General features: G+C 48.9%; 2 protein-coding genes across 2 annotated transcripts; both read left to right on the forward strand.

The window, feature by feature from the left end:
- The first annotated feature begins 600 nt into the window (after positions 1 to 600).
- On the forward strand, positions 601 to 1,631 carry LOC119321239. The gene is made up of 2 exons (XM_037595011.1): positions 601 to 1,333; positions 1,495 to 1,631. The coding sequence occupies exons 1-2, from the start codon at positions 601 to 603 to the stop codon at positions 1,629 to 1,631; spliced, it is 870 nt and encodes a 289-aa protein (XP_037450908.1).
- A 770-nt stretch (positions 1,632 to 2,401) lies between these two features.
- LOC119320305 lies at positions 2,402 to 3,390 on the forward strand. The gene has a single exon (XM_037594419.1). It carries the CDS (start codon positions 2,490 to 2,492, stop codon positions 3,195 to 3,197), a length of 708 nt encoding a protein of 235 aa, XP_037450316.1. The 5' UTR covers positions 2,402 to 2,489; the 3' UTR covers positions 3,198 to 3,390.
- The last annotated feature ends 22,993 nt before the right edge of the window (positions 3,391 to 26,383 follow it).

The raw sequence follows: 26,383 nt of genomic DNA on the forward strand, positions 1-26,383 counted from the left end.
ACAGTTCTCGATGCAGAATTTGGGTAGCCGTTCTGCCGAGCCAACTGGTACAATACCTTCCAGTGAAAATAAAAAAGAACTGGATACATGGCAAAAATGCAGAGCCATGCATGCTTGCAGAGTACCGAAAAATCTCGAAGGGAGCTTGTCGGTTTACCCTTCATCGTTTTTCACCCCCTCCCACCAATTTTCTTTCAAACCATGCAAAGCAATCAACAAAAATCAAATAAATCGCTGATAGAAAGAAATTACTTGCAATAAAACAACAAAGTCAACTCAAGTCACATCATATCCTTCCTTATATTTGCCTATGTGGATTCCTTCCTCGCAACGTATCTCAATTTCAACTCATTTTTTTAAAAAAACTACGTTTGACCACTAGAATAAAATTGCCCGTGTTACAATGCACGGGTTCATTCTGGGGTGACGGGGGATCGTACCATTCAAGCTTTTTTTTTTATGGTTTTCCTGATAATCTCAATAGGACTTTCCTAATCCTTTGGCTCGTTATTAGAGCGCCTCAACAGGCGCGGCAAAAGGCGCGCCCGCACGGTAAAGTTAGGTTTTAGCGCGCGCCGGCTGATTCCGCGCGCTCCAGCGATGGCGGGAACTTACCGCGCGCGGGAGAAAGCGGCACGCGGCGCGGTAGATTTGGCGTGCCGCTTACCGCGCGCCTATAAATTGCCGCGCTCGTCACGCGCACAGCACACAGCCACGCGCCCTCCCCTCGCAACCTCGCCGCTTCGCAGCTTTTCGCGCCACCACCGCGCCACCATGCCGCCGCGCCGCCGGGGTGCTTCGGGCTATCGCGGCGTCCGCGAGCGCCCCAACGGCTGGTACTCCGCCGAGATACGGTCCGACGACGTCCGGCTCGGCCTCGGGACATTCCGGAGCGCGCATGAGGCGGCTCGCGTGTACGACGCGGCGGCGTGGTGTTTGCACAGGCCCCAGTCGCAGATGAACTTCCGGGACGTCTTCACGCGCGAGCAGGCGCAGTGCGTCGCCCCTCCGCCGCGTCTCATCACCGACATGGACCGTGCCGACCACGCTCGGCGGCAGCGCCGCCTCCTCGTCGCCGAGGAGGACGAGCGAGCCATGGCGGAGTGGCGCCGTCGCCACCCGGAGGACGTCGCCGACGAGCATGCCTACTGGGCGGAGAGGACGGCAAGGCGCCGCGTGGAGCGGGCTGACCGGCGTCAGCGGAAGGCATTGGCGAACGAGCAGTGCGACATAGTTTCAGCAGGTGGGAGGTCGTTCTTCACCGCGGACGACGATCGTTGGGACGACATATGGATCTCAACCTCGGACGACACCGACGAGGATGATGGTGATGGTAGCGACTTGGAGTAGTTTCTATCGCTGTATGACGTAGTAGTTTCTATCTATCTATCTATGCCGTAGTAGTATCTATCTATCTATGTATGTCGAACTATTTATCTATATATGTCGAACTATCTATCTATCTATGTAAAATATCTTGTATCGTTTTTTTAGCTATGCAAAAAATGTTTAAGAATGAGCGCGCGCGGCTTTACAGCGCGGCTGCTGGAGCTGCACGCGCGCGGCTGCTGGAGCGAACGCTGCCCGCCGCGCCAAACCAGACGATGAACGCGTGCCAAATCAGGTTTTAGCGCGCGGCGCGTTCGGCGCCTATTAGAAATGCTCTTAAGTTGCTATATAAGGCCGGGTATAAATAAGTTTGTAAGATCCTGGCCACGCTGTTATCTCTCAGCCATCTTCTCTCCAAATCTAAATCCTAATCTAAATCCTAGAGAGGAGATTTTCTGGGCACCACACATCGTCAACCCTCCTCTCCCTAGGTCATCACCCCCTGCCCCTTCTAAGTCGGTGTGGGAGTGTGGGGATGCCCCTATCTACCGGATGGAGCTCTAATTTCTCCCTCTTTAGGGCTTTAGTAGGGCTGCGCACTGGTGGGTCATTGGCAGCGAATAATGTCTCACACATTAGACCATCGTGCTGACGGTGTATCTAGCATCGTCGGATGGGCGGGTGGAGGCGTGCCTCGGTTGGATCTCGCCGATGATTTTTTGACTGTCTACTACAACAAGGTTTGTCAGACTTTGGTGAAGGAGGGCGATGACAGTAGCTTGTCTTTGACTCGCTCTAGTGCTTGTAGTCATTGCTAGGTGGTCCACAGATCTGATTGTAATTTTTGTTACCTCCAGCGTTTTCGTACTGTTATGATTGATTATGATAGCTTAGAAGTTTTTTTATGATAAAATTATTCTAACGTTCTGTCATGATAATGAATAGATTGGAAGTTTTTTATAAAAAAAATAAAATATAAAAATTGAGGAAACGATGTGTATGGGATGTGCAACAGTGCAATCGAAGAAAAGAGCAGCAATGACAGTTGGGAGTGGGCACTCGCAGTTGAGAAGGGTACACACCTCTTAACATCTATGGACCTCATAACTAAACGTCGCTTTACTCCTCGATAGCTCACCAACCAAAACAACCAGAAGGGGATGGCAAGCCCACACCACATCGCGATGGAGCTCGTCGGTCCCAAGCCCGGCGGATCCTCCTCCGCGGTCGCCGTCCACCACATGTTCGTCGTCTTCGTCGACGGCGTCGAGACGGACATCCACGAGGGCACGCTCCACGGCAGTCCCGGCAAGGTCACCGTCACCAGCCCCGGGAACCTCTCCGCCGACGGCCTCCGGAGCGTCGTCGTGCGCGGCGGGGGAGGGGGCGCCGTCGTGTTCACCCTGTGCGGCGACGCGGCCGCCGAGGGCGTGGGGTCCGCGTCCTTCGTCCAGTGCGGCGCGACGCGCGTCGACGGCGCGCGGGAGGTGTCGGTCTCGCGGTGCCGGTCCCTGGACGCGGAGCAGGCCGGCAAGGTGACGGTCGAGAGGTGCCGGGAGGCGCGGCTCCGAGGCGGCGGCCTCCTCCGCGTGACCCGCTGCAGGCGGGCGGACGTCGAGAGCTTCGGCGAGGTCCGCCTGGCGCGCTGCAAGGGGGTGCGCGCCGACTGGTGCGGCAGCTTGGAGGTCCAGATGTGCAGGGCCGTCGACGCCAGCCGGTGCGGCGCCGTGAGCGGCGACCGGTGCCGCCGCGTGAACGTCGCCGGCTGCGGCAGCGTCGCCGTGACCCACGCCGTGGTTAAGACGGTGGAGGAAGAGCAGCTGCAGTCGCAGCAAACCGCGTCTCCGCAGTCCAGTGGAAGTGAGTAAGCACCAGATCAGCAGCATCAGTGAATTCGAAATTGCCTGTAATTCTTTCTTGTCTGTACGAAATTGCCGAAGTTTCTGGAACTAAGAGATCCCTACTCGAGGGATCGCGTTTGAATGTATGATGAATACGCCATGTTTCATTGCTTCAACTAGGTTGTTCTCTTCCAAGAACTATCATCTTGGACTAATTGAATCTTTGGATGTCGAATGTACTACTCCCTCCGTTCCAAAATAGATGACCCAACTTTGTACTAATTTTGTTAAAGTTAGTACAAAGTTGGGTCATCTATTTTGAAACGGAGGGAGTATGTTATAACGCACATAACAATGGATGTAATAAGTTCGGGAAACAGAAACTTAGACAATTTGAATGAGCATGTTGGTTATAGACACAGACACATAAGTGTTAGGTTAAATTACAGGGACCGAAACGATGTATCATTAGATTTAAAATTGTACCTCTCTCACAAGGTGACCAGGAAAAATGTTCCTCCCCTCAATCTTCACCGACGAGCCCGTAGCGGTGGTGGGGAGGGGATTTCGGGTGCCTGGTTTTAGTCCTCACAGGGGTGATGTTTTGACGGATAGCGGCGCTTCTTTTTTGAGTCGGTCTTTCGGGTTTCGATCCTCTACAAATTCGTCCGTTGGGAGGGATTAAACGGAGCTCCGGCGTAGGTTCCTGCCAACTCCTCGGAGCGGCGAGGTTGAGGTTTCTCGTTGTGCGTACGCAATGGTGATATTTGGTGTCAGGTTTTCAGATCGACTCAAGGATTCAATGACGACGACTACGGCTCTGGGGCGCTAGTCCTTAGGGGCACATGCACGAAGACTCCCGACTGTCATCGACAAGGTCAGGCAGGCTCCGGTATGAGAGCGGCGACAATGACGCGTTGACGGCTCGTTCTGGCGGTGGCAATGGTCGTTAGGTGGTCCATGAACCTCGATGTAATTTTTATTATGTTTGAGGTGTTTTGTACTTCCGATGAATCTTTATAATAAATCTGATACTTTTCGCAAAAGGTATTAGAGGGACCAAAGCTTTAAATTATATTATCTAGTTAAGTTCTTTGACTTGATGGGTACAACATTTATTTAGTGGATATACTCCCTCTGTTTCTAAATATAAGTCTTTTTTAAAGATTTCAATATAGACTACATACGTTGCAAAATAAGTGAATCAACACTCTAAACTATGTCTATATACATCTATATGTAATCCGTATTGAAATCTCTAAAAATACTTATATTTAGAAACGGAGGGAGTAGTATATAAGGTTTCAGATAGTTTAATGACCAATATTAGATTGCAAATTGAAATGTATTAGTTGTAAAATTTGTTCAGTTATGTTTAATAGGGTGATGTATAGTAGTACGTGAACATTTTTGTCAAATTACTTGGATGCCTTAACGAAAACAAAATTTTATTTCGTCTACTGATGTTACTTCAATCTATAATCATAAGTCTTGCAATATAAAACATGAACCTAAAGAGCAGTATATTGAATTAAATATGCTTTTATTAGATATTGTATTGTATTACTCCCTCTGTAACTTAATGTAAGATGTTTTTGTAGTTCAAATCTGATAATTTAATTGTGAAGGTTTAACCTGATAAACATTTTGATAAGTATATACAACTATTGATTTGGTATATTGACTATTTTTTTTCTTTTAGTGATATATAAAGATGTCCTCTAAGTCAAGTTGTTCGGCAAGTGCAACATCAAAATCTAGCAATTAAGATATTATTACACAGAAGGAGATGGATCAAGCGCAGAAAATGAGGATGAAAAATGTAATTCTGAATTTAGATTGAAGGTAGATTATGTTCATGCAATTTTGAATAGGTTTACGGATTACATAAAAAATATGCTCTGGAAAATCAAATTTGATGGGTTGCTAAAGTTCCCTGAAATAAAAAAAAGTACACCATAAGTTTAGTACATTTCTTGTAAGTGCAACAAGTGTGAAGTTGGGGAAGTCCTAGATTCGGGGGTCCTCAGGTGTCCGGCCCAGGAATATGGGCCGGGTTGAAAGGGCCATAAAAGATCAAGCTAAAGACCATCCTCCGTGTCTGGGTAGGACTTCTCCATACGTGAACGGCAAGATTAGAGTCCGGGTGTATTGTTTCCTTCCCTTGAGAACCGACCTTGTACAAACCCTAGGTCCCTCCGGTGTGTATATAAACCGGAGGGTTTAGTCCGTAGAGATCATCATTACCATCATCGGAATATTCATAGGCTAGATATCTAGGGTTTAGACACCACGACGATCTCGAGGTAGATCAACTCTTGTAACATCTATACTCTTCAAATATAATCGAGCAGGAGTAGGGTTTTACCTCCTTAAAGAGGGCCCGAACCTGGGTAAACATTGTGTCCTTTGTCCACTGTTACCATCGATCCTTAGACGCACAGCTTGGTCCCCCCTACCCGAGATCTACTGGTTTTGACACCGACATTGGTGCTTTCATTGAGAGCTTTGTCCTGCTGTCTACAAAAGCGATCTATGGCTCGCCTAGTCATCAACGACAATATCACTTCTGGAAGGAGCCTGACTTCTGGGCAGACACTCCAGCTCGGCGGTCTCACCATAGGAGCTTGTACGACCGTCAAGCCCACAACACCCCCTACGACCGCTGAACACCATCTTCGCGTCGGCCTCGAGTACTCCGAAAAGATGGATCCGACAGACGTCTCATCCTTGAACGAGCTGTTGGACCGCATCGCTGCCCTGGGGGTCTCAACAGACTATGATCGGATCGGGCTCAAGCCTGACCAGAGGGAAATTTATCGCCCGCCGATTACCCACCTCGTAGCGGTCATTGAGGAACAGGCCGAAGACACTTCCCTCCCCATGTTGAAGACCAAGTATGTTCGGGTCTCTGAATCCCTCGAGCCGGATACTCTCCCTTCGGACGGGACTTCACGTCTTCCAGACTCTGGCTCAAATATAGGATCGGGGGAGCCCTTGGATCTCCCCGGACCCAAACCGGTCGCCCCGGAGAACCTTCAAGCTCCAAATACAGGTGTGGGACCGGATTCAAATTTTAAACCACCCACCCACCACAATCAATATTCTCCAAGCAACTCAGGTCCTCCAGATATATACGACCTGATGTATGTGCGGCAACAACCTCAGGAAACGCTCCACCACTTTTGGGCCAGATTCCTGCTTGTTAAAAACAAGATCAAAGATTGCCCCGAAGACGACGTAGTTTCGTTCTTTTATCGCAATTGCGTCGACAAGGGAATTTTGAATGCCCTCGACCGTCGTCACATACAAAGCTTCACGGAACTATCATAGGTAGTGCAAAAGTATTGTGCGATGGAAAGCACATGGAGGGCCCAGAAAACTCAACTGGAGCCCGCTGCGTTTAAGTAGTGTGCGGCTCGGACTAAACGGATACACCCTGACGGGCCACCTGACCACTAGTTGATGGGCAGAAAAAATAAACCCTTCATGGGACATAGGTCCATTCTTGACGAACTCCTGGACAAGCCCTGTCCGATACATGCCACTCCGCGCACAGACCCAACCCATAGCCTTCGAGCATGTTGGGTACTCCAACAAGTAGCAAAGAGTGGAGAGGTCATCCTCACCACCACTCCAGAGAAATACTCTCCGGAGAGGGACGAATTTAACGTCCTCACAGTCTTTGAGACCTCTTCCTCAAATAATCGACGCAAAAGGGCACTCCGCGACCTCACCGGAGTCCACCAAGTTACCGCACTAAAACTCGTTTAGCTAAATTTTGTGAACATTACTCATTCATTTCTAGCATTGAACCTATAAAGGTTGAAGAAGCATTGGAAGATCCGGATTGGATAAATGCCATGCACGAAGAGCTACACAACTTTGAGAGGAACCAAGTATGGACGTTGGTCTAGAAGCCCGATGAGAAGCACAATGTCATTGGAACCAAATGGGTATTTCGGAACAAGCAAGATGAAGATGGACAAGTTGTATGCAACAAGGCTCGTCTCGTTGCTCAAGGCTACACTCAAGTCGAAGGTATGGACTATGGTGAAACGTATGCCCCCATTGCTAGACTTGAGTCCATTCGCATCTTACTTGCCTATGCCAATCATCATGACATTACCTTATATCAAATGGACATCAAAAGTGCTTTTTCTTAATGGTGAAATTGAGGAGGACGTTTATATTAAACAACCTCCCGGCTTTGTTAATCCTAAGAAACCCAATCATGTTTACAAACTTCACAAAGCTCTTTATGGTTTTAAACAAGTTCCTAGAGCTTGGTATAAATGCTTGACTAAGTTTCTTCTTGATAAAGGGTTTGAAATTGGTAAAATTGATTCTACACTCTTCACCAATAGGGTTAATGGAGAATTATTTCTGTGCCAAATCTATGTTGATGATATCATATTTGGATCAACTAACCCTCATTTTAGTGAGAAGTTTGGGAAGCTTATGTCGAAGAAGTTTGAGATGTCTATGATGAGTGAACTCGAGTTCTTTCTCGGTTTGCAAATCAAGCAAACTAAGGAAGGAACCTTTATCTCTCAAACGAAGTATACCGAGGACTTATTCAAGAAGTTCAACATGCAAGAATGCAAAGGTATGAATACCCCCATGCCTACTAGTGGACATCTTGACTTGACAAAGGATGGTGAACCGGTTGACCAAAAGGTTTGCCGCTCTATGATTGGTTCATTGTTATATCTATGTGCATCCCGTCCCGATTTCATGCTAAGTGTGTGCATGTGTGCACGATATCAAGCAGCCCCCAAAGAGTGTCATCTCAAGGCTGTGAAAAGGATAGTGAGATACTTAATACATACACCGAATTTTGGCATTTGGTATCCTAAGAGGTGTTCTTTTGATCTTGTTGGCTACTCCAACTCGGACTATGCCAGTGACAAGGTTGATAGAAAGTCCACTTCGGGTACTTGTCAATTTCTTGGTAGATCTCTTGTGTCTTGGTCCTCCAAGAAACAAAACTCGGTATCCTTATCCACCGCCGAAGCGGAATACATTGCCGCTGGTTCATGTTGTGCTCAATTACTTTGGATGACCCAACCTCTTAAAGATTATGGGATATATGTGAAACATGTTCCATTGCTTTGTGACAATGAGAGCACAATTAAGATTGCTCATAATCCCGTGCAACATTCTTGAACTAAGCATATTGAAGTTCATCATCATTTCATTCGAGATCATGTTGCTAAGGGAGATATAAAACTTAAGCATGTTCGTACCGACAAGCAATTGGCGGATATATTCACTAAACCACTTGATGAGAAAGTGTTTTTGCAGGTTGAGAGGTGAATTGAACATCATTTATGCCTCAAATTTGGAGTAGAAACTCCATGTGGATGCATGCAAGGCATGAGCCTTACTATGACTAATCCTTGACAATTCTCTTATGATGATGATCATATGTCTTGGATATTCTTGTACTCTTGCATGCTATCTAACCCTTGTAGGAACTTGGAAGAACCCAACTCTATGAGATTGCAGCTCAATCACATTTTTAGCAATCTCTACATCTCCAAGTCGCTACAAAGTGGTGGATGAAGACAGGGAGGCACGAATCCATTCAATATATCCTTTGACAAAATCCTATATCAAATTTCATGACTGTCATTTTGGATAAACAAGTGCTATTCCTTGCAAGACTAACCCATGTAGGAAGATGAACTTCAACTACAAGTGGTGCTCCCAACTCTTGATGATCTACATCAACTCAAGCACCCTACACAAGTTCAACTACATGACCAAGATCACCACCACCCAATGTATGTCATTCCATCTTAGAGAATCTTAACCCCAAGACATGGGTCAAAGAAACTCAACAAAATGAGAGTACATCAAAATGCTTAAACTAAAATGGCAACCCCATTTTGAGCTTAAACGATGAGTATGACCTATGATCAAGTGGCTTCACTTGACTCCTAAGTCAATATACTCTAACATAGGTGACTTTGTCGCCGACCCATTCTAGATGAAGTTCTCTGTTGTTTCTTTGTGCCCTTGCATTTGTCTCATGCATGCTAGTTCCCCTTTCAAAAAAAACTTCATCTAGATTTCTTTTTTTTCTTTTCTCTGTTTTTTTTCTGCATTTCCCTGCATCCAATACATTGCAAATCATTCAGTTAATTCCTTGCATATCCTTGTGAGATCTTATTTTCCTAGTGAGCTGAGGTGACCAAAAGTTACTCTCTGGGTTGAACTCGGTCTCACTGGATTGGTTTCTTTGGCTGAAACGAATCAACTCGGTGTCACCGATTTTAGTCCTGAGACAAACTCGATGTCACTTGCCTTCTGCATATTTGTCCTAGCTCCACTCTTTGTAACTTGTCCTCTACCAGCATCATATATTACATGTGGCTTTGTAATGTGACTCCAGGACCAAACCTACTTGACTCATGCTCCAGAAGTCCCTTCTTAGAAATTGATGTCAAAGGGGGAGAGAGAGCACATCAAAGCTTATCACATAAGAGAAATGCACTCATAAAAGCTTCTCCTGATGCTCTTACTCTTAAGAGGAAAGTTGTCTCATGTCTTCAAGAGGGGAAAGACATGATAGTATATGTTATGACTTTATCTGCTCTGGTTATTTTCTTGTTTGCTCTGATTTTCTGATTTTCTGCTACCCTATCTACTCCCATTATCCCATGTCAGATTCAGGGGGAGAAAGACATCTAAGGGAAGAAAATCTTTGGAATTCTTTACATATCTTTTATTCTTGGGGACATGTCAATATCCAAATAGAGTACCTAGTACTCACACTCTACATGTCATCCCAGTCTTGGTAGTCTTGTGCTCTTCAGTTCTTGCTCTATCTAGTAGACGTTCTTGTGTTATCTAACCTTGTTTACCCAGGTACATCTTCTTCAAGCTAGCTCAAGACCACAAGGTAAGTATATGCATCACACTCATGTGCATGAAGATCTCTTGCTATGGTACATATTGTTTGCAAGAGAGACTCATGAACATGAAGGTATACTTTCATCCATATCATTTGCTCTGATGCATATAGCCAAGACACATATAACTCATTGCCTACTCTGACATGTTTATGCATTCTCATACTCTTATGATCTATCATCACATGATTGCATACATGTAGGGGGAGCCAATGCATGTTGCATGTCCTTCCAAAGCTTTACTTGCTATTTCTTTATATCTTTATCTAAAGCTTTGATGTATGTTGTCATCAATTACCAAAAAAGGAGAGATTGAAAGCACAAGTGCTCCCTTGGTGATTTTGGTAATTCATGACAACATATCTCTTGTTAGACTAATACTTCTACCTAGTGTATTTCAGATAAGTTCAACATTGGAGTGGCATGGACATGGACAAGAGGATGTGGAACCCCTTCAAGATGCTAAGGACAAATATTGGCAAAAGCTCAAGACTCTGCATTTTCATTTCATTGATCCAAGATCACATTGAGTCCATAGGAAAGCCAATACTATTAAAAGGGGATGAGGTGTTGCTTAATGGCTTGCTTGCTCAAAGTGCTTAGTGATATGCTCCAAAAACCCTCAGCCACTTTCTCACATCCACATATGTCCTAAACCCAAATGTCAAACTCGGCCCCACCGATTTGATCTATCTGACGCCATCGAGTTTCATCATATTCAGCCACTGCCAAACCCTAGTTACTTCGGTCTCAATGATGGGATCTCGGTCTCACCGAGATGGGCTTGCAATCTCTCTGTGAACTGGTGCAACACTTTCGGTCTAACCGAGTTGGTGCAGTCGGTCCCACCGAGTTTGCCTAACCAATCCTGTATTTACTTATTACTAAAATCGGTCCCATCAAGTTTGAGTAATCGGTCAAACCGAGTTGAGGTTTTACCCTAACCCTTGCACATCGGTCCCACCGAGATGACTATATCGGTCCCACCGAAAATCCTAACGTTCACATTTTGAACTAAATCGGTATGACTGAGTTTGCTGATTCGGTCCCACCGAGTTTGGGAATCTGTGTGTAATGATTAGATTTTGTGTGGAGGCTATATATACCCCTCCACCCACTCTTCATTCATGGAGAGAGAGCCATCAAAAGAAACCTACATTTCCAATACTCATTTTCTGAGAGAGAACCACCTACTCATGTGTTGAGGCCAAGATATTTCAATCCTACCATATGAATCTTGATCTCTAGCCTTCCCCAACTTGCTTTCCACTCAAATCATCTTTCCACCATAGCCAAATCTGTGAGAGAGAGTTGAGTGTTGGGGAGACTATCATTTGAAGCACAAGAGCAAGGAGTTCATCAACAACTCACCATCTATTACCTTTTGGAGAGTGGTGTCTCCTAGATTGGTTAGGTGTCACTTGGGAGCCTCCGTCAAGATTGTGGAGTTGAACCAAGGTGTTTGTAAGGGCAAGGAGATCGCCTACTTCATGAAGATCTACCCTAGTGAGGCAAGTCCTTCATGGGCGATGGCCATCATGGGATAGACAAGGTTGCTTCTTCGTGGACCCTTCGTGGGTGGAGCCCTCTGTGGACTCGCACAACCGTTACCCTCTGTGGGTTGAAGTCTCCATCAACGTGGATGTACGATAACACCACCTATTGGAACCACGCCAAAAACATCTATGTCTCCAATTGCGTTTGCACACTCCAATCCCATCTCTTTACTTTCTTGCAAGTTGCATGCTTTACTTTCCGGTGCTCATATACTCTTTGCATGCTTGCTTGAATTGTAACGTGTTTGCTTGAAATTGTGTTGATCTACCACCTTAAACTTAAGAACTGCCAACTTTGTTTCTTGAGGGTCTAATCACCCCCCCTCTAGACACTTCTTCTTGATCCTTTCACATTAGCACTCTACAAGCTACTACGTTGCACGGATAGCTTTGAATGGACGGACGTTGCTACAGCCAGATTGGAAGAAATCAAGGCCTTACTCGCAAGCAATCCAATCATTGATGCCCCATGTGTTGGTGAGCCTATGTTATTGTACATTTCGACAACTAACCAAGTAGTCGGTGTCGTGCTCGTCATCGAGCGAGGGGAAGAGGGACATAAATTCCCCACCCAAAAGCTAGTCTATTATGTATCAGAGGTCCTTACACCTTGCAAATCTCGATACCCTCACTACCAAAAGATAGCCTATGCGGTCTTCATGGCATCCCAAAACCGTGACACTATTTTCAAGAGTGTTCGATCACAGTGGCATCAGAAGTACCACTTAACGACATTATCAACAACAGGGATGCCACTGGCCGCATAGCTAAATGGGCCATCGAGCTTTTACCATTCGAAATAATATACAAGCCACGCCGGGCTATTAAATCCCAGGTGTTAGCCGACCTTGTCACTGAATGGACGGAAGCCGGACTCCCTAAAGAGTATAGTTCATACTAAAATTGGACTATGTACTTCGACGGCTCCAAAATGCTTGCCGGACTAGGGGCTGGCGTCGTCCTAACATCCCCTACCAGGGATACAGTCCGCTATGTATTACAAATCATGTATACGGACTCCAACAATGTAGCCAAATATGAGGCGCTTCTACATGGTCTTTGCATGGTTGTCTCCATGGGTATACAACGCCTACAGGTGCGTGGTGATTCAAACCTCACAATATCCCAGGTCAATGGAGAGTTCGATGCAAAGGACCCAAAAAATGGCGGCATATCAAAACACCATATTAAAAATATCAGCTCGGTTCGAGGGACTTGAGTTTCATCATGTCGCTCGAGACAGTAACCGGGCAGCTGACATCCTTGCTCGTATGGGCGCTAACCGTGACCCTGTGCCACCTAAAACTTTCATGGAAAGGCTCTTCAAGCCATCCGTAGTATGGCAGGGTGAGAGCAGACAAGATAGTGCGGACCTGGTCACACCCCCAGCCGCCGAATGCAATGCAGGTACCGTCGGGGGTCCAGATATCGAGATAACACCCTATGCTCATGAGATCATGGCTGTTATCGCTCCATGGACTGAACCATTCTCGGCCTACCTTAATAGGTAGGAGCTTCCCGACGATCAGAATGAAGCTTGTTGCATAGTTCGGCGCTCTAAAGCCTCAAAGTGCATGAGGGTGAATTGTACAAAAAGATCACTACCGTAGTCCTCCAAAGGTGCATCTCCGAAGAGGAGGGAAGGCAACTCTTGGCAGAAACACATGCTGGTCTGGGTGGTCATCACGCCACAGCCCGAACCCCCGTAAGCAAGGCTTTCTGGATAGGCTTTTTCTGGCCTACGGCCCGAGCAGACGCTCAAGCCCTTGTCCAACATTGTGTGGGCTGCCAACTTTTCGCCAATCAAAGTCACATGCCTCCCACCGCATTAAAAACAATCCCCATCACCTGGCCCTTCGTGGTCTGGGGGCTTGATATGGTTGGTCCCCTTAAAGGGGGAAGCCACAAAAAGAAATACTTGCTGGTAATGGTGTATAAATTCACTAAATGGATAGAGGCCAAACCAGTAAAAACAGCTGAGGCAGGTCCAGTGATTGACTTTATATCCGGCGTAGTACCACCCTGATATTAAAGTCCTGCATAGTATCATCACTAATAATGGCTCCAATTTTACAGCCGACGAGGTGAAAACCTGGTGCGCTAAGTTGGGCATTAAACTCGACTATGCATCCGTATACCACCCTCAAACAAACGGCCAAGTCGAACGGGCCAATGGTCTGATCATGAGTGGCATTAAGCCCAGATTGGTGCGCTCCTTACGAGAATCAGACAAGCACTGGGTTGAGGAACTCGATTCCGTACTCTAGGGACTCTGGACCACACCCAATCGAACGATCGGATACACACCCTTCTTTATGGTGTATGGCATAGAGGCCGTATTGCCCTGTGACATTATTCATGACTCACCTCGAGTGCGCATGTACGAAGAGTGACAGGCCGAATTAGATCGGCAGGATGACTTAGACGTACTTGAAGAGGAGTGTGATGTTGCTAAGGCTTGTTCTGCATTTTATCAACAACACCAGGCATTACCAAAGCAGAGAAGTGCGGGCTAAGACATACAATGTCGGAGATATTGTTTTACGCCTCCCAGAAAATAAAAAGGACAAGCTCAAACCAAAATGGGAGGGCCCCTTCATCATAGATGAAGTCCTTACTGGAGGAGCCTATCACCTTCGCAATGCAGCAGATAATCACCTTGAGCCGAACCCATGGAACACTGCCCAACTCCGAAGATTCTACGCGTAGTTCGGCCTCCTTAGGTCCTACTTGGACTAGGTTTTTCCTTTTTTTTTCTCCTTTTGTTTTTTTCCTTTTCCTTCTCAATGTATGTTCGGATCAACCGCACTATTCAGGGTACACATCTTTAAATGTATACTCCCCACTATACATGGGGGCTTCTCTAACGAAGCATATTATTAAAAGCTTATATCTTCCATCGTCTATGTTGGTTGTTTCTATACAAATTTTTCCATTATATGAACCTCTATGACTTAAGTTTTTGCCAAGCTGGGTTGCCTCGCTCTTGTGCTTATACCCTACGTTCCCGATTGTTTGGCTAGGGTGTAAAGGGAGCACCTCTGCGATTGTTACAACCAGGTTATCCAGATCTGTACCTCAGACAGGTGAAGCCGAAAGCTAGCATTCTTAAGGGAATAATTGGTCGGCAAATAAATGACGGACTATTTTTTCAAGCAAATAAGGAATCGGCTGCCTGTAATTCAGATACAAGCCTAGGCATGCATAATTTAGTATGCCAACCCAAGGAAAGGAACCCCTAATGGAACTATTTTTCTTGGAAGATGTTTCTTATGTTAAATAGTAATATAACATAACTCCCCGAACACATTTTGTCTGTTCGAGCAATATGACCGGATTGTCTGGTTTCCGAAGATACTAAATGTTTCTTATTTAACATAGTATACGGAAACACTCCAACTTCTTGGTTCAGAGATATGATGACCCACATGTATAAGGGGTCTATCATAGTCCTTTCGATAAGTAAGAGTGTCGAACCCAACGAGGAGCAGAAGGAAATGACAAGCGGTTTTCAGTAAGGTATTCTCTGCAAGCACTGAAATTGTAGGTAACAGCTAGTTTTGGGATAAGATAATTTGTAATGGGTAACAAGCAATGAAAGTAAATAAGGTGCAGCAAGGTGGCCCAAATCCTTTTAGTAGCAAAGGACAAGCCTGGACAATTTCTTATAATGAGAAAAGCGCTCCTGAGGACACATGGGAATTATCGTCAAGCTAGTTTCATCACGCTCATTCGCGTTCGTTACTTTGATAATTTGATATGTTGGTGGACCGGTGCTTGGGTACTACCCTTTCTTGGACAAGCATCCCACTTATGATTAACCCTATTGCAAGCATCCGCAACTACAAAAGAAGTATTAAGGTAAACCTAACCATAGCATGAAACTAGTGGATCCAAATCAGCCCCTTACGAAGCAACTTATAAACTAGGGTTTAAGCTTCTGTCACTCTAGCAACCCATCATCTACTTATTACTTCCCAATGCCTTCCTCTAGGCCCAAATAATGGTGAAGTGTCATGTAGTCGACGTTCACATAACACCACTAGAGGAGAGACAACATACATCTCATCAAAATATCAAATGAATACCAAATTCACATGACTACTAATAGCAAGACTTCACCCATGTCCTCAGGAACAAACATAACTACTCACCAAGCATATTCATGTTCATGATCAGAGGAGTATTAATATGTATTAAGGATCTGAACATATGATCTTCCACCAAGTAAACCAATTAGCATCAACTACAAGGAGTAATCAACACTACTAGCAACCCACAAGTACCAATTTGTGGTTTTGATACAAGATTGGATATAAGAGATGAACTAGGGTTTTGAGAGGAGATGGTGCTGGTGAAGATGTTGATGGAGATTAACCCCCTATACTTGTGGGTCATCAAGACTCTTTTCTGGCGCCATTGCCAGGGAGTGAAGCGCCTTTGGTGAGTGGAACTTGGTAAGGAAACATTTATATAGTGTGCTGAAATTTTCTGTCACTTGTTACTATGGAAACTAATCCTTTGAGTGGCTTGTTCGGGGCATCTTCGCCCCGACCAGTAGAGCAAAGAGTTTCTCCTCAACCTACTGAACCTACTGAAAATGTTTACTTTGAAATTCCTTCGGGTATGATAGAGAAACTGCTAGCTAATCCCTTTGCAGGAGATGGAACATTGCATCCCGATTTACACCTTATCTATGTGGATGAAGTTTTTGTGGATTATTTAAGCTTGCGGGTATACCTGATGATATTGTTAAGAGGAAGGTCTTCCCTTTATCTTTGAAGGGAGACGCATTGACATGCTATAGGCTATGTGATGATACGGGATCTTGGAACTATAAACGATTGAAATTGGAATTTCATTCAGAAGTTCTATCCTATGCATCTTGGTAATCGTGATCGTAATTACATATATAAATTCTGGCCTCGCGAAGGAGAAAGCATCGCTCAAGCTTGGGGGAGACTTAAGTCAATGTTATATTCATGCCCCAATCATGAGCTCTCAAGAGATATGATTATTCAAAAAATTTATGCTCGACTTTCTCTCAATGATCGCACCATGCTTGATACTTCCTGTGCTGGTTCTTATATGCTGAAGACTATTGAATTCAAGTGGGATTTATTGGAAAGAATTAAACGCAACTCTGAAGATTGGGGTTCCGACGATGCTAAGGAGTCAGGTATGACACCTAAGTTTGGTTGTGTTAAATCTTTTATGGATACCGATGCTTTTCGTGGATTTAGCGCTAAATATGGACTTGACTCTAAGATAGTAGCTTCTTTCTATGAATCTTTTGCTACCCACGTTGACCTCCCTAAGGAGAAGTGGTTTAAATATAATCCTCCCATTGAAGTAAAAGTAGTTGCACCTGTTACAGTTGAAGAAAAGACTATCACTTATAATGATCCTATTGTTCCTACTACTTATGTTGAGAAACCACCTTTTCCTGTTAGGATAAAGGATCATGCTAAAGCTTCAACTGTGGTTCGTAAGAGTAATACTAGAACATATACACCTCCTGAGCAAATTAAAGTTGAACCTAGTATTCCTATGGTTAAAGATCTTTTGGATGATAATATAGATGGGCATGTTATTTACTTCTATGATGAAGCTGCTAATATTGCTAAACCAGATGCTAAGATACATAGACCTGTTCTAGGCATGCCTGTTATTTCTGTTAAAATAGGAGATCATTGTTATCATGGCTTATGTGATATGGGTGCTAGTGCTAGTGCAATACCTTTTTTCTTATATGAAGAAATTATGCATGATATTGCATCCGCTGAGTTAGAAGATATTGATGTTACAATTAAGCTTGCCAATAGAGATACTATTTTACCATTTGGGATTGTTAGAGTTGTTGAAGTCTTATGTGGGAAAGTTAAATATCCTGCTGATTTTCTTGTTCTTGGTTCCCCACAAGATGACTTTTGTCCCATTATATTTGGTAGACCCTTCTTGAATACTGTTAATGCTAGGATAGATTGCGAAAAGGATGTTGTTACGATTGGCTTAGGGGATATGTCTCATGAGTTTAATTTTGCTAAGTTTCGTAGACGACCCCATGATAAAGAATTGCCTAGTAAGGATGAGATTATTGGTCTTGCTTCTATTGTCGTGCCTCCTACTGATCCGTTAGAACAATATTTGTCAGCGTTCTGGGAACGGGGTCCCCAGACTTGCCTGCCTGCGGCCTGCAGCATGGCTCAAGCAGTGGCCCAGTACGGCTCGTCTTCATCAATAAACACTCAAGACCCTCGCGAGGGGCCAAGCCTCGTGGGGTGGATGACACAAGGTTTCCTCAGGGGCGGCCTCACTAGGCAGGCTCGCGAGGAGGCGGAGAGATCAAGGCAAGGAGTACCTCGCGAGGTGCTCGTGACGCAAGGCATGAAGATCAAGACCAGGCGGGCACCAGCCAGTACAGTGTCCTCGTTTCCTCTTTGGTGCAAAGGGGGCGAGCGCATGCGCGGAGTACCGAGGCATCAAGCAAAGGTTTCCATATTAGTGCAACGAGACCATGACTAGCAGAGCGGCAGGACGAAGATCATCGTGGAGCCCAAGACGGTGTCATCACCAGTGCCTTTGGCAGACGAAGACCAACTTTAGTCAGGATAGCTTGTACTAGTTGTCCCCCTTCAAAATGGCCATTGTTGGCTCCCTTCCCGCTAAATATTTGGGATGAGGACTAAGGCCTCTATAAATAGAGATAGCCACCACAGTAGAAAGGCATCGGATCCTTCCCAAGTAGAACACTGCACCAGCTCAAGAACACCCCTCGCGAGGCTGTTCTTCCTCTGTATTGTTCACCATCAGCCACAGAGGCAATCCACCACACCACACATTGGATTAGGGTATTACACCACAACGGTGGCCCGAACCAGTATAAACCTCGTGTCCCTTGTGTTGTTCATCGTGCTAGCCTAGATTCGCGGTGGGTTTTGGGGCGTGGATCGGTAGGGAGTAGATCTTCGTGCACACCCTAGAGTTCAAACCTTAAGGGTTTTGCCGGAACCCGATATCCGACATTTGGCAGGCCAGGTAGGGGTGCGCCGGAATCTTCTTTCCGCGGTTATGTGTTCCATGGTTTTGCTGCATCCATGGCGGACGCTCGCCGAGCTCGCGCCGAGCGTCGAGCTGCTCTCATCGCCCGCGTCGCTCAGACGGCTCCCATCGGTGGGCCTCCTCATCGTTCTCCGTCGCCTGCCGCCAACGCCGCCACTGGCCCAGCGGGGAACAAGCAGCAAGCATCATTGCTGCATCCCTCGGTGCAGCGGGAAGGCCACATCGCCACTCCGTCGCTAACTCCAGCCGATTCGTCGTCTCACACTCGTCACGCTCCCACGGACGCACAGGCCGCGTTGCTCCTAGCATGCGAGCTCCTACACTACCGCCCCATCGATGACCTCTACAAGGAGTGGCTCGCTCGCATCACCGAGCCCGTCAGCGCCACAGGGGGCTCCCTGCGCCATCCCTCTCGCTGCCTCGCCCTCCGTCCTGCATGGGCGATGCAGCTCAGGAGGTGCCTCCACCACCTCCTCCCCAAGAAGGCGCCCTGGCCCCAAGGCGCGCGGCCCCTGGACAAGACCCACCGCGTCCAACACCCGCGCGACAAGGAAGGAGCTGCCAAGAGATCCCTCAGCCTCAAGAAGGCACTCGCGTGCTCCCCGCACCAGCGCGTCAAGACCCCGTGCTGCCCCTGGCGGCGGCACGCAGGAACCATCAAGAGCAAGCCCCGCGTCTGCAAAAGGCTCCGGTGGCCATGGTAGGCTGTCGTGCCTTCACCACCGAGTTGTGCAGCGTCTCCTGGCCAGGCAAGTTCAAGCCAAATATTCCTCCTCGCTACGACGGCACTGCCGACCCCGCAGAGTTCCTGCAGCTCTATGAGCTTGGCATCAAGGCGGCCAACGGAGATGAGAAGGTCATGGCGAACTGGTTTCTCATGGCGCTCAAGGATGGTGCCCGCACCTGGCTCCTAAACCTGCCTCTCGGATCGATCTTCTCTTGGGATGAGATGCACATCCATTTCTTCGCCAACTTCAAGGGCACTCACGACCGTCCTCTGGTCGTGGGTGACCTGGGCCGCATCAAGCAGCAGCCTGGAGAGACCCTACAAAAGTACATCCAACGTTTCAACAACGCTCACCTCAAGATTCCCAAGGTGACTGAGGAGGCCATCATCTCGGCTTTCTCTGACGGCGTCCGCGGCGTCAAGATGAAGGAGGAGGTCGCCATCTACAAGGACCCGTGCACCTCTCTGGAGCTGTTCAACCTGGTGACCAAGTGTGTGCAAGCTGAGAAGGGGCGCCTCTCCCTCCTCGAGCTTCCAGCTGCCGACCCAGAAGAGAAGAAAGCCAAGGCCAAGGACGTGAAGCGCAAAGGAGCAGCCATACTCGCGGCAGAACCAGACACGAAGTGCGGTAGGGACCAGCCAGAGTCGTCCAAAGGCTACCGATTCTACACCTACCACAACCTCTACACCCACAATGAATGCCAGGAGCTCAGAACCATTTGAGAAGGATGCATCGGTCGACGCCCCAAGCGCAACGACTAGGGCTACGGCCGAGGACGAAGAGGTGGAGGATGATGGGACGACCGAGGCCCTCGCTAGAAGTGGCGTGACCGACCTCGCGAAGATCGCTGGTAGGACCGGCCTCGCGAGGGGGCTTGGAGGGATCAGCCTTGCGAGGATCGCCAGCAGGGAAATGCATGCCTTTGTCCTCTACCACCACTGCCAAGAAGCAATGATGACCACCACTAGGCCGAGGGGGCTGGGGGCTTCCAGGAGCCACGTGCTATTGCTTGCATCCTGGGCGGTGCCTAGGCCCCAGCCTCTCAGCGCATCTTCAAGCAGTTTGCTCGCGAGGTGAATGCAGTCCTCCCCAAGCTCGAAGCCACACGCCCTCTCAGGTGATCGATGTGCGCCATCACTTTCAGCTCAGCGAATCAACTCAAGTGTGTGGCTACGGTCGGCATCCTCCCAATGCTCTGTTCCCCAGTCATCAGTAACGTGCAAGTTACCAAGGCCCTCATTGATGGCGGCGCAGGACTCAACGTCCTGTCCGCCAAGACGTTCAACAGCCTTCAAGTGCCATATGATCAACTTCAACCAACCAAGACTTTCTCAGGAGTTACTGATGGCTCCACTACTCCAATAGGGCAGGCCCGCCTCCCTGTCACTTTCGGACAACGCAAGAACTACCGCACCGAGCTCATTGACTTCAGCGTTGCCCACATTCGTCTGCCATACAATGCCATCCTCGGGTATCCGGCCCTGGCCAAGTTCATGGCAGTGACCCACCATGGCTACAATGTCCTCAAGATGCCAGGAAGCGCCGGAATCATCACAGTCCCCTGCGAGGAGAAGGATGCGGTGTGCTCCCTCGAGCGCGCCTTCCAAGCTGCATCAATCAAAGACCCAGACAACAGGAGCGAGAATCCTCCCGAAGCAGTTCCCAAAAAGAAGAAGACATTGCCCAGCTCAAGGACTCAGGAGGTTGGCATCTCCGGAGGCGTTGCGTCAGGATCTGCGCCCATGCAAGGGGCACCTCCCTGCATCGCATAGGAAGGTGCGCCCGACGCCCTCCTCGGGAAGAGCTCGGGGGCTCCCTTCTGGAGGGCCTCAGACTTTGCCAAGACCACGAGGGAGGCGCTCGGGCACCACTTGGAGGTGTGCCTTACGGCATGTTTCACTCAGGAAGGCACGGGGCAAGGGAGGCCCAACCCTCAAGAGTTCATCACCAAGGCCACTCAGGAGCTTCAGGAATCAATAGTCATACACGGCGATCGTCGCCTACCTGGCGTAGCTCCCCATCCAGGTGAGGATGGCGGGCTGTGCATCTGCATCGACTACCCAGGCCTCAGCCGAGTCGCGTCTCAGGAGCGCCTCTGGCCTTCGCGCGTGGGACGCTGCGAGGGCCCGCCGCACAGCTATGTTCGCATGCCTTTCGGTCTGCCGAACGCGGCCGCCGCTCACCAGCGCCTTCTGCGGAGCATACTGTCAGCTCAGGAGGCCAGGCACCACGCGATCCTAGCGGAGATGGAGATGGTCCTCGAGGAACCGCCTGGACCCCCAAAGCCTCCCAAGACTCAGGGCTCCGGTGGCTCGTGAGGGCCGGCCTCATCACCACGTATCTTCAGCTGCTTCAACACCCCCTCTACAACGGTACCAGGTGACATCTTTGGAGTTCATTTCAGCTGGGAGCACCCTCAGGGCTGCATCATTCCCAGGTCGTGTGGGTTTCTCCCTGCGGCGTGTATCCCTTTTGCTTATATCGTTAGTTTACCCTGCCGGGGGCGCCCCTCACGCTGCATCATCCCCAAGCCGCTCGGGCCTGACCCAGTGGCATGTACCCTTCCTGCTTTTATCTAAGCTGATTTGCCTTTCATGCTTAACCTGCCTGTGATAATCGCCTGCTCGATTGACACCTACCTTTGGAGCCGCTCGCGCTGGCACGATGCTTGTGCATGGGTCCGTCCCTGCAACATCGACAAATCTGAGTGGTCGAGCTCTGGCCCGCGGCAACCCCACAAGTGTCACCTCACCAGGCCCTTAGTGCCCTCACCACACTCTCAGAGCAACCAATGGCCGGCCGATAATCGTAATGGCAACCTGTGCTTTTCTCGTGTTGGTTTACAGGGATTACTTGAGGCCTAAAACGGGAGGCATCGCGAGCTCACTTTCTCTCTTGCCTGCGTGATCCAATCGCGCGTTAAAAGCGGGGATCCTGAGCATCGCGACTCTGGAGCTCTTACTGGCTCTCCAACCCTCACCCCCTGGCCTTGTCCACGGCATCGCGACCTGGCATACCAGCGGCGACTGAGCTCGCTTGAGGGCCAGGACCCGAGGATGTAGAGCACGAAGGAGAGTGCAGGGAAGAGAGGGGAAGCTCACGAAGGCCTAACCCAGCTACATCCCAGTTGCAGACGCGTGAGTCCGGCGCCTCGCGAGTAGACAACTCCACGCTTTTGAGATAAGTCTCTCCCCTGGAATAGCTAATTGATGTGATACAAAACCTCCACTTAATGCGGCTCTATGACGGCGACGTTGCCTTTGCCTTTCTCACCTTTTGGCGGCTGCTTGAGCGCTAAAGGGGATCTCCTGAGCATCGCGCCTCAGGGGCTCTTACTGGACCTCGGGCCGCTCACCTCCTGGCCTTGACCACGACATCGCGACCTGGCATACCAGCGACGGCTGAAGCCTGCCTGGGGACCGGGACCTGTCAGCGTAGAGCAACAAGTCATCGTGAGGTTAGAAAGGAGGAGCCGAGCCGAAGCAGGACATGCACTTACACCACTCCATAATAAGGATAATATCGACAAAAGACATGGCAGACCCTTTACATGCACCCACGGGGTGTTTTCTTGGTTCCTCGCAAGGAATAATAGGCACGAATCCTAAGGAGCCCTAACTACACATGCCCCCATGGCCGACGCCATGATCAACAGTGGGCCACGGGAGGCCGGTGCCAATCCCATCCAGATCAGCTGCGCCGGCGGCCTGATGCAGCCGCCTTGCTCCGAGCACGATGCATTCTCGGGGGCATGTAGCTGTCGTCGATCGTCTCTGGAGTCGCGAAGAGCTCGGGAGAGCCGCTGGACTCCCAAGCATCGCCAGTACTGCCAGAGGAGCCATTGGGGAAGCGGGTGGCAGGCCTAGTGTTGGTGTCAAAACCGGCGGATCTCGGGTAGGGGTTCCCGAACTGTGCGTCTAGGCGGATGATAACAGGAGACAAGGGACACGATATTTTTACCCAGGTTCGGGCCCTCTCGATGGAGGTAAAACCCTACTCCTGCTTGATTAATATTGATGATATGGGTAGTACAAGAGTAGATCTACCACGAGATCAAAGAGGCTAAACCCTAGAAGCTAGCCTATGGTATGATTGTTGTTCGTCCTACAGACTAAAACCCTCCGGTTTATATAGACACCGGAGAGGGTTAGGGTTACACAGAGTCAGTTACAATGGTAGGAGATCTACATATCTGTATCGCCAAGCTTGCCTTCCACGCCAAGGAAAGTCCCATCCGGACACGGGACGAAGTCTTCAATCTTGTATCTTCATAGTCTAGGAGTCCGGCCAACGGTGATAGTTCGGCTATCCGGACGCCCCCTAATCTAGGACTCCCACAATAGCCCCTGAACCAGGCTTCAATGACGACGAGTCCGGCGCGCATATTGTCTTCGGCATTGCAAGGCGGGTTCCTCCTCCGAATACTTCATAGAAGATTTTGAACACAAGAATAGTGTCCGGCTCTGCAAAATAAGTTCCACATACCACCGTAGAGAGAATAATCTTTACACAAATTTAATCTGCTGACGCATATTGCGGCGTGACGTCATATCACGGCCAAGCCTTTACTAGAATCATTTTTACTATCCCACCTCAGTGCGTTTAGCGAGGCGGTTTCCTTGGCACGTCTTTCAAAGCAGAGATCGTGTCCCCTTATTCCGGGATTCTCATCAATATGGATGTGGGTAACCCAACCGCGCCATTGATTACGGTGCTTGGGAGATAGGCGAGTTTTATCAGGCTGGTGGGGACGCATAGTTTTGTCCGTCCATATAAGGGGATAAGTATCCATCTTTTTACCTACGCCTTCTTCCTCCTTTGCTCATCCATTTCCGCGCACTAGAGCTCCAGCGCCCAAGTCCGCACATCTCGCCTCAACCTTCCCCATCCATGTCCGGAGCGGGAGGCAAGTGGATGGTCTCCTCCGTAACGGAGGAACAAGTCAAAAAGCTGCGGAAGGCCAGATACTTATCCAGCGACATCGCGCACCGGCTCCCCGACAAGGGGCAGCTCCTTCCTGCCCCCAGGCCCCATGAGAGGGTGGTGTTCCTCACCCACTTCCTCCGCGGACTAGGTTTTCCACTTCACCCATTTGTCCGGGGGCTCATGTTCTACTATGGCCTAGATTTCCACGATCTGGCCCCGAACTTCATCCTCAACATCTCGGTGTTCATCGTCGTGTGCGAGGCCTTCCTCTGCATCCAGCCCCACTTAGGCTTATGGCTGAAGATTTTCAACGTCAAGCCGAAGGTAGTGGGCGGCCGCCAAGCGGAGTGCGGAGGTGCCATGGCGGGCCAGATGGCCAATGTCCTATGGCTCGAGGGCTCCTTTGTGGAGACAATAAAGGGGTGGCAATCGGGGTGGTTCTACATCACCGAGCCGCGCGACCCCAAATGGGCGGCGGTCCCCGAATTCCGATCTGGTTTCCCCACACGGCTTACCTCCTGGAAAGAGACGGGCCTAACGTGGGGAGATTCAGAAGAGCTGACCGGACTCCAAGCCCGCGTCCAAAAGCTGGTGAACAAGAATCTCAAGCTTGTCAACGTAGTCTAGGTCATGCTCATACGCCGGATCCTCCCGTGCCAACAACGGGCCTTCAAATTGTGGGAGTTTGATCCGGCACAACACCAAACCTTGAGAAGGCTCTTTGACACTATGTACGAAGATGCCTGGAAGGTGCTGTTCAAGGGCGTTGAGGCTCCCACGTCCGCTACCGAAGATCGCGGATTTAGCTCGCGGCGTAAAGCCGATGAGGTAAGCTATTTTACCCTTTACAGGACACTTTTTCATAGTTTGACACTATGCAGGATCTAAACTCCCTCACCTTTGACAGGACTGGCTGAAGAAGGCCGAGCAGGCTAACTGTCCTACTCCTTTGCCAGAAGACCCAGCGCACGCCCACTTGACGGGGCTGCTGGTTCCGGCACCTCATGTGGTGCCGGAGAAGAAGGCCAAGAAGAAGGCCACGGGAACTCGAAAGAGTTCCCGTCGTCAGGTGTTATCAGACTCATCATCCGATGACTCCGAGGCGGACTCCTCCCTTGAAGACGAGGAGGAGAAGAAAGAGGCTTCTCCCCCAATGGGGGGAGAGAAGAAAAGGAAGGCCTCCCCAACTGGGGAGGCCAGAGGGTCCAAGAAGGGAAGGACCCTTCCTCCGGACTACTCTACCAACGCCGACAACGGCGAAGAGGAGTGGCCCTCGAGGGCCAAGCCCATGGAGAGATCATAAGTGTCCAGATTCCAAAATAACTCATGATTTTTTATTTGTCGCATAATGTCTTCTAACACCGAATACAACCATGTAGCCTGCCCAAGGATGAGCTTCCCGCTTCGTCGAGCGGCTCCCTGGGTTCGTTGGACGTGAATAGCACTTCACTTCCGACGGCCTCCTCCCCTCGCGACGCAGAAGACACCGCAGCAGAGTCCCAAAAGGGGCCCAACCAGGAGGAGGTGGTCCTGGAGGCGCCACAAGGCGACCTCCCGGACTCCGGGCGCAAGGGGGCTAAAACCCTAGAGGGCTATAAGTCCGGCCCTGTGCCGGACTCCGTACCGGAACCTTCAGTGGTTCCGGAGTCCTACGGGAAGCCCCTTCATAAGAAGGGCAAGACTGCGGCGATAATTTGCTGGAGGCGCTTAACGGCGCCTCCATCAACGAGGAGCACCACACTGTTATGTGTGCGGTGATCCAAAAAGTTTAGTCCGCCAAGAGCGGGCTGACTGAAGCCTGTACCAGCCTTCTAACAGGCTTTGAGGTAAGTTTTTAAGATATGTAAGAATATTACCGCATAGACAGTAGCCCCTGATGCTCAGTTTGGTGTTCGGAAAGAAAAGCCAAGCTGAGGATCTAAAAAGATATACGCAGGAGTCTAACAGAAATATGTCAATATGGGAATGCAGGCTGCGCTGCTGACCTCTGCCGCACTGATTGCGGAGGTCAATGCATTGAA

The sequence above is a fragment of the Triticum dicoccoides genome, chromosome 6B (genome assembly GCF_002162155.2).
Source record: "Triticum dicoccoides isolate Atlit2015 ecotype Zavitan chromosome 6B, WEW_v2.0, whole genome shotgun sequence".
NCBI classification, from domain to species: Eukaryota; Viridiplantae; Streptophyta; class Magnoliopsida; order Poales; family Poaceae; genus Triticum; species Triticum dicoccoides.

Coding starts and splice junctions, on each gene's coding strand:
- LOC119321239 (XM_037595011.1), top strand. CDS start 601: ATGGCGGGAACTTACCGCGCGCGGGAGAAAGCGGCACGCGGCGCGGTA. Junction 1,334..1,494: donor CGACGAGGATGATGGTGATG/GTAGCGACTTGG, acceptor TCGTTTTTTTAG/CTATGCAAAAAATGTTTAAG.
- LOC119320305 (XM_037594419.1), top strand. CDS start 2,490: ATGGCAAGCCCACACCACATCGCGATGGAGCTCGTCGGTCCCAAGCCC.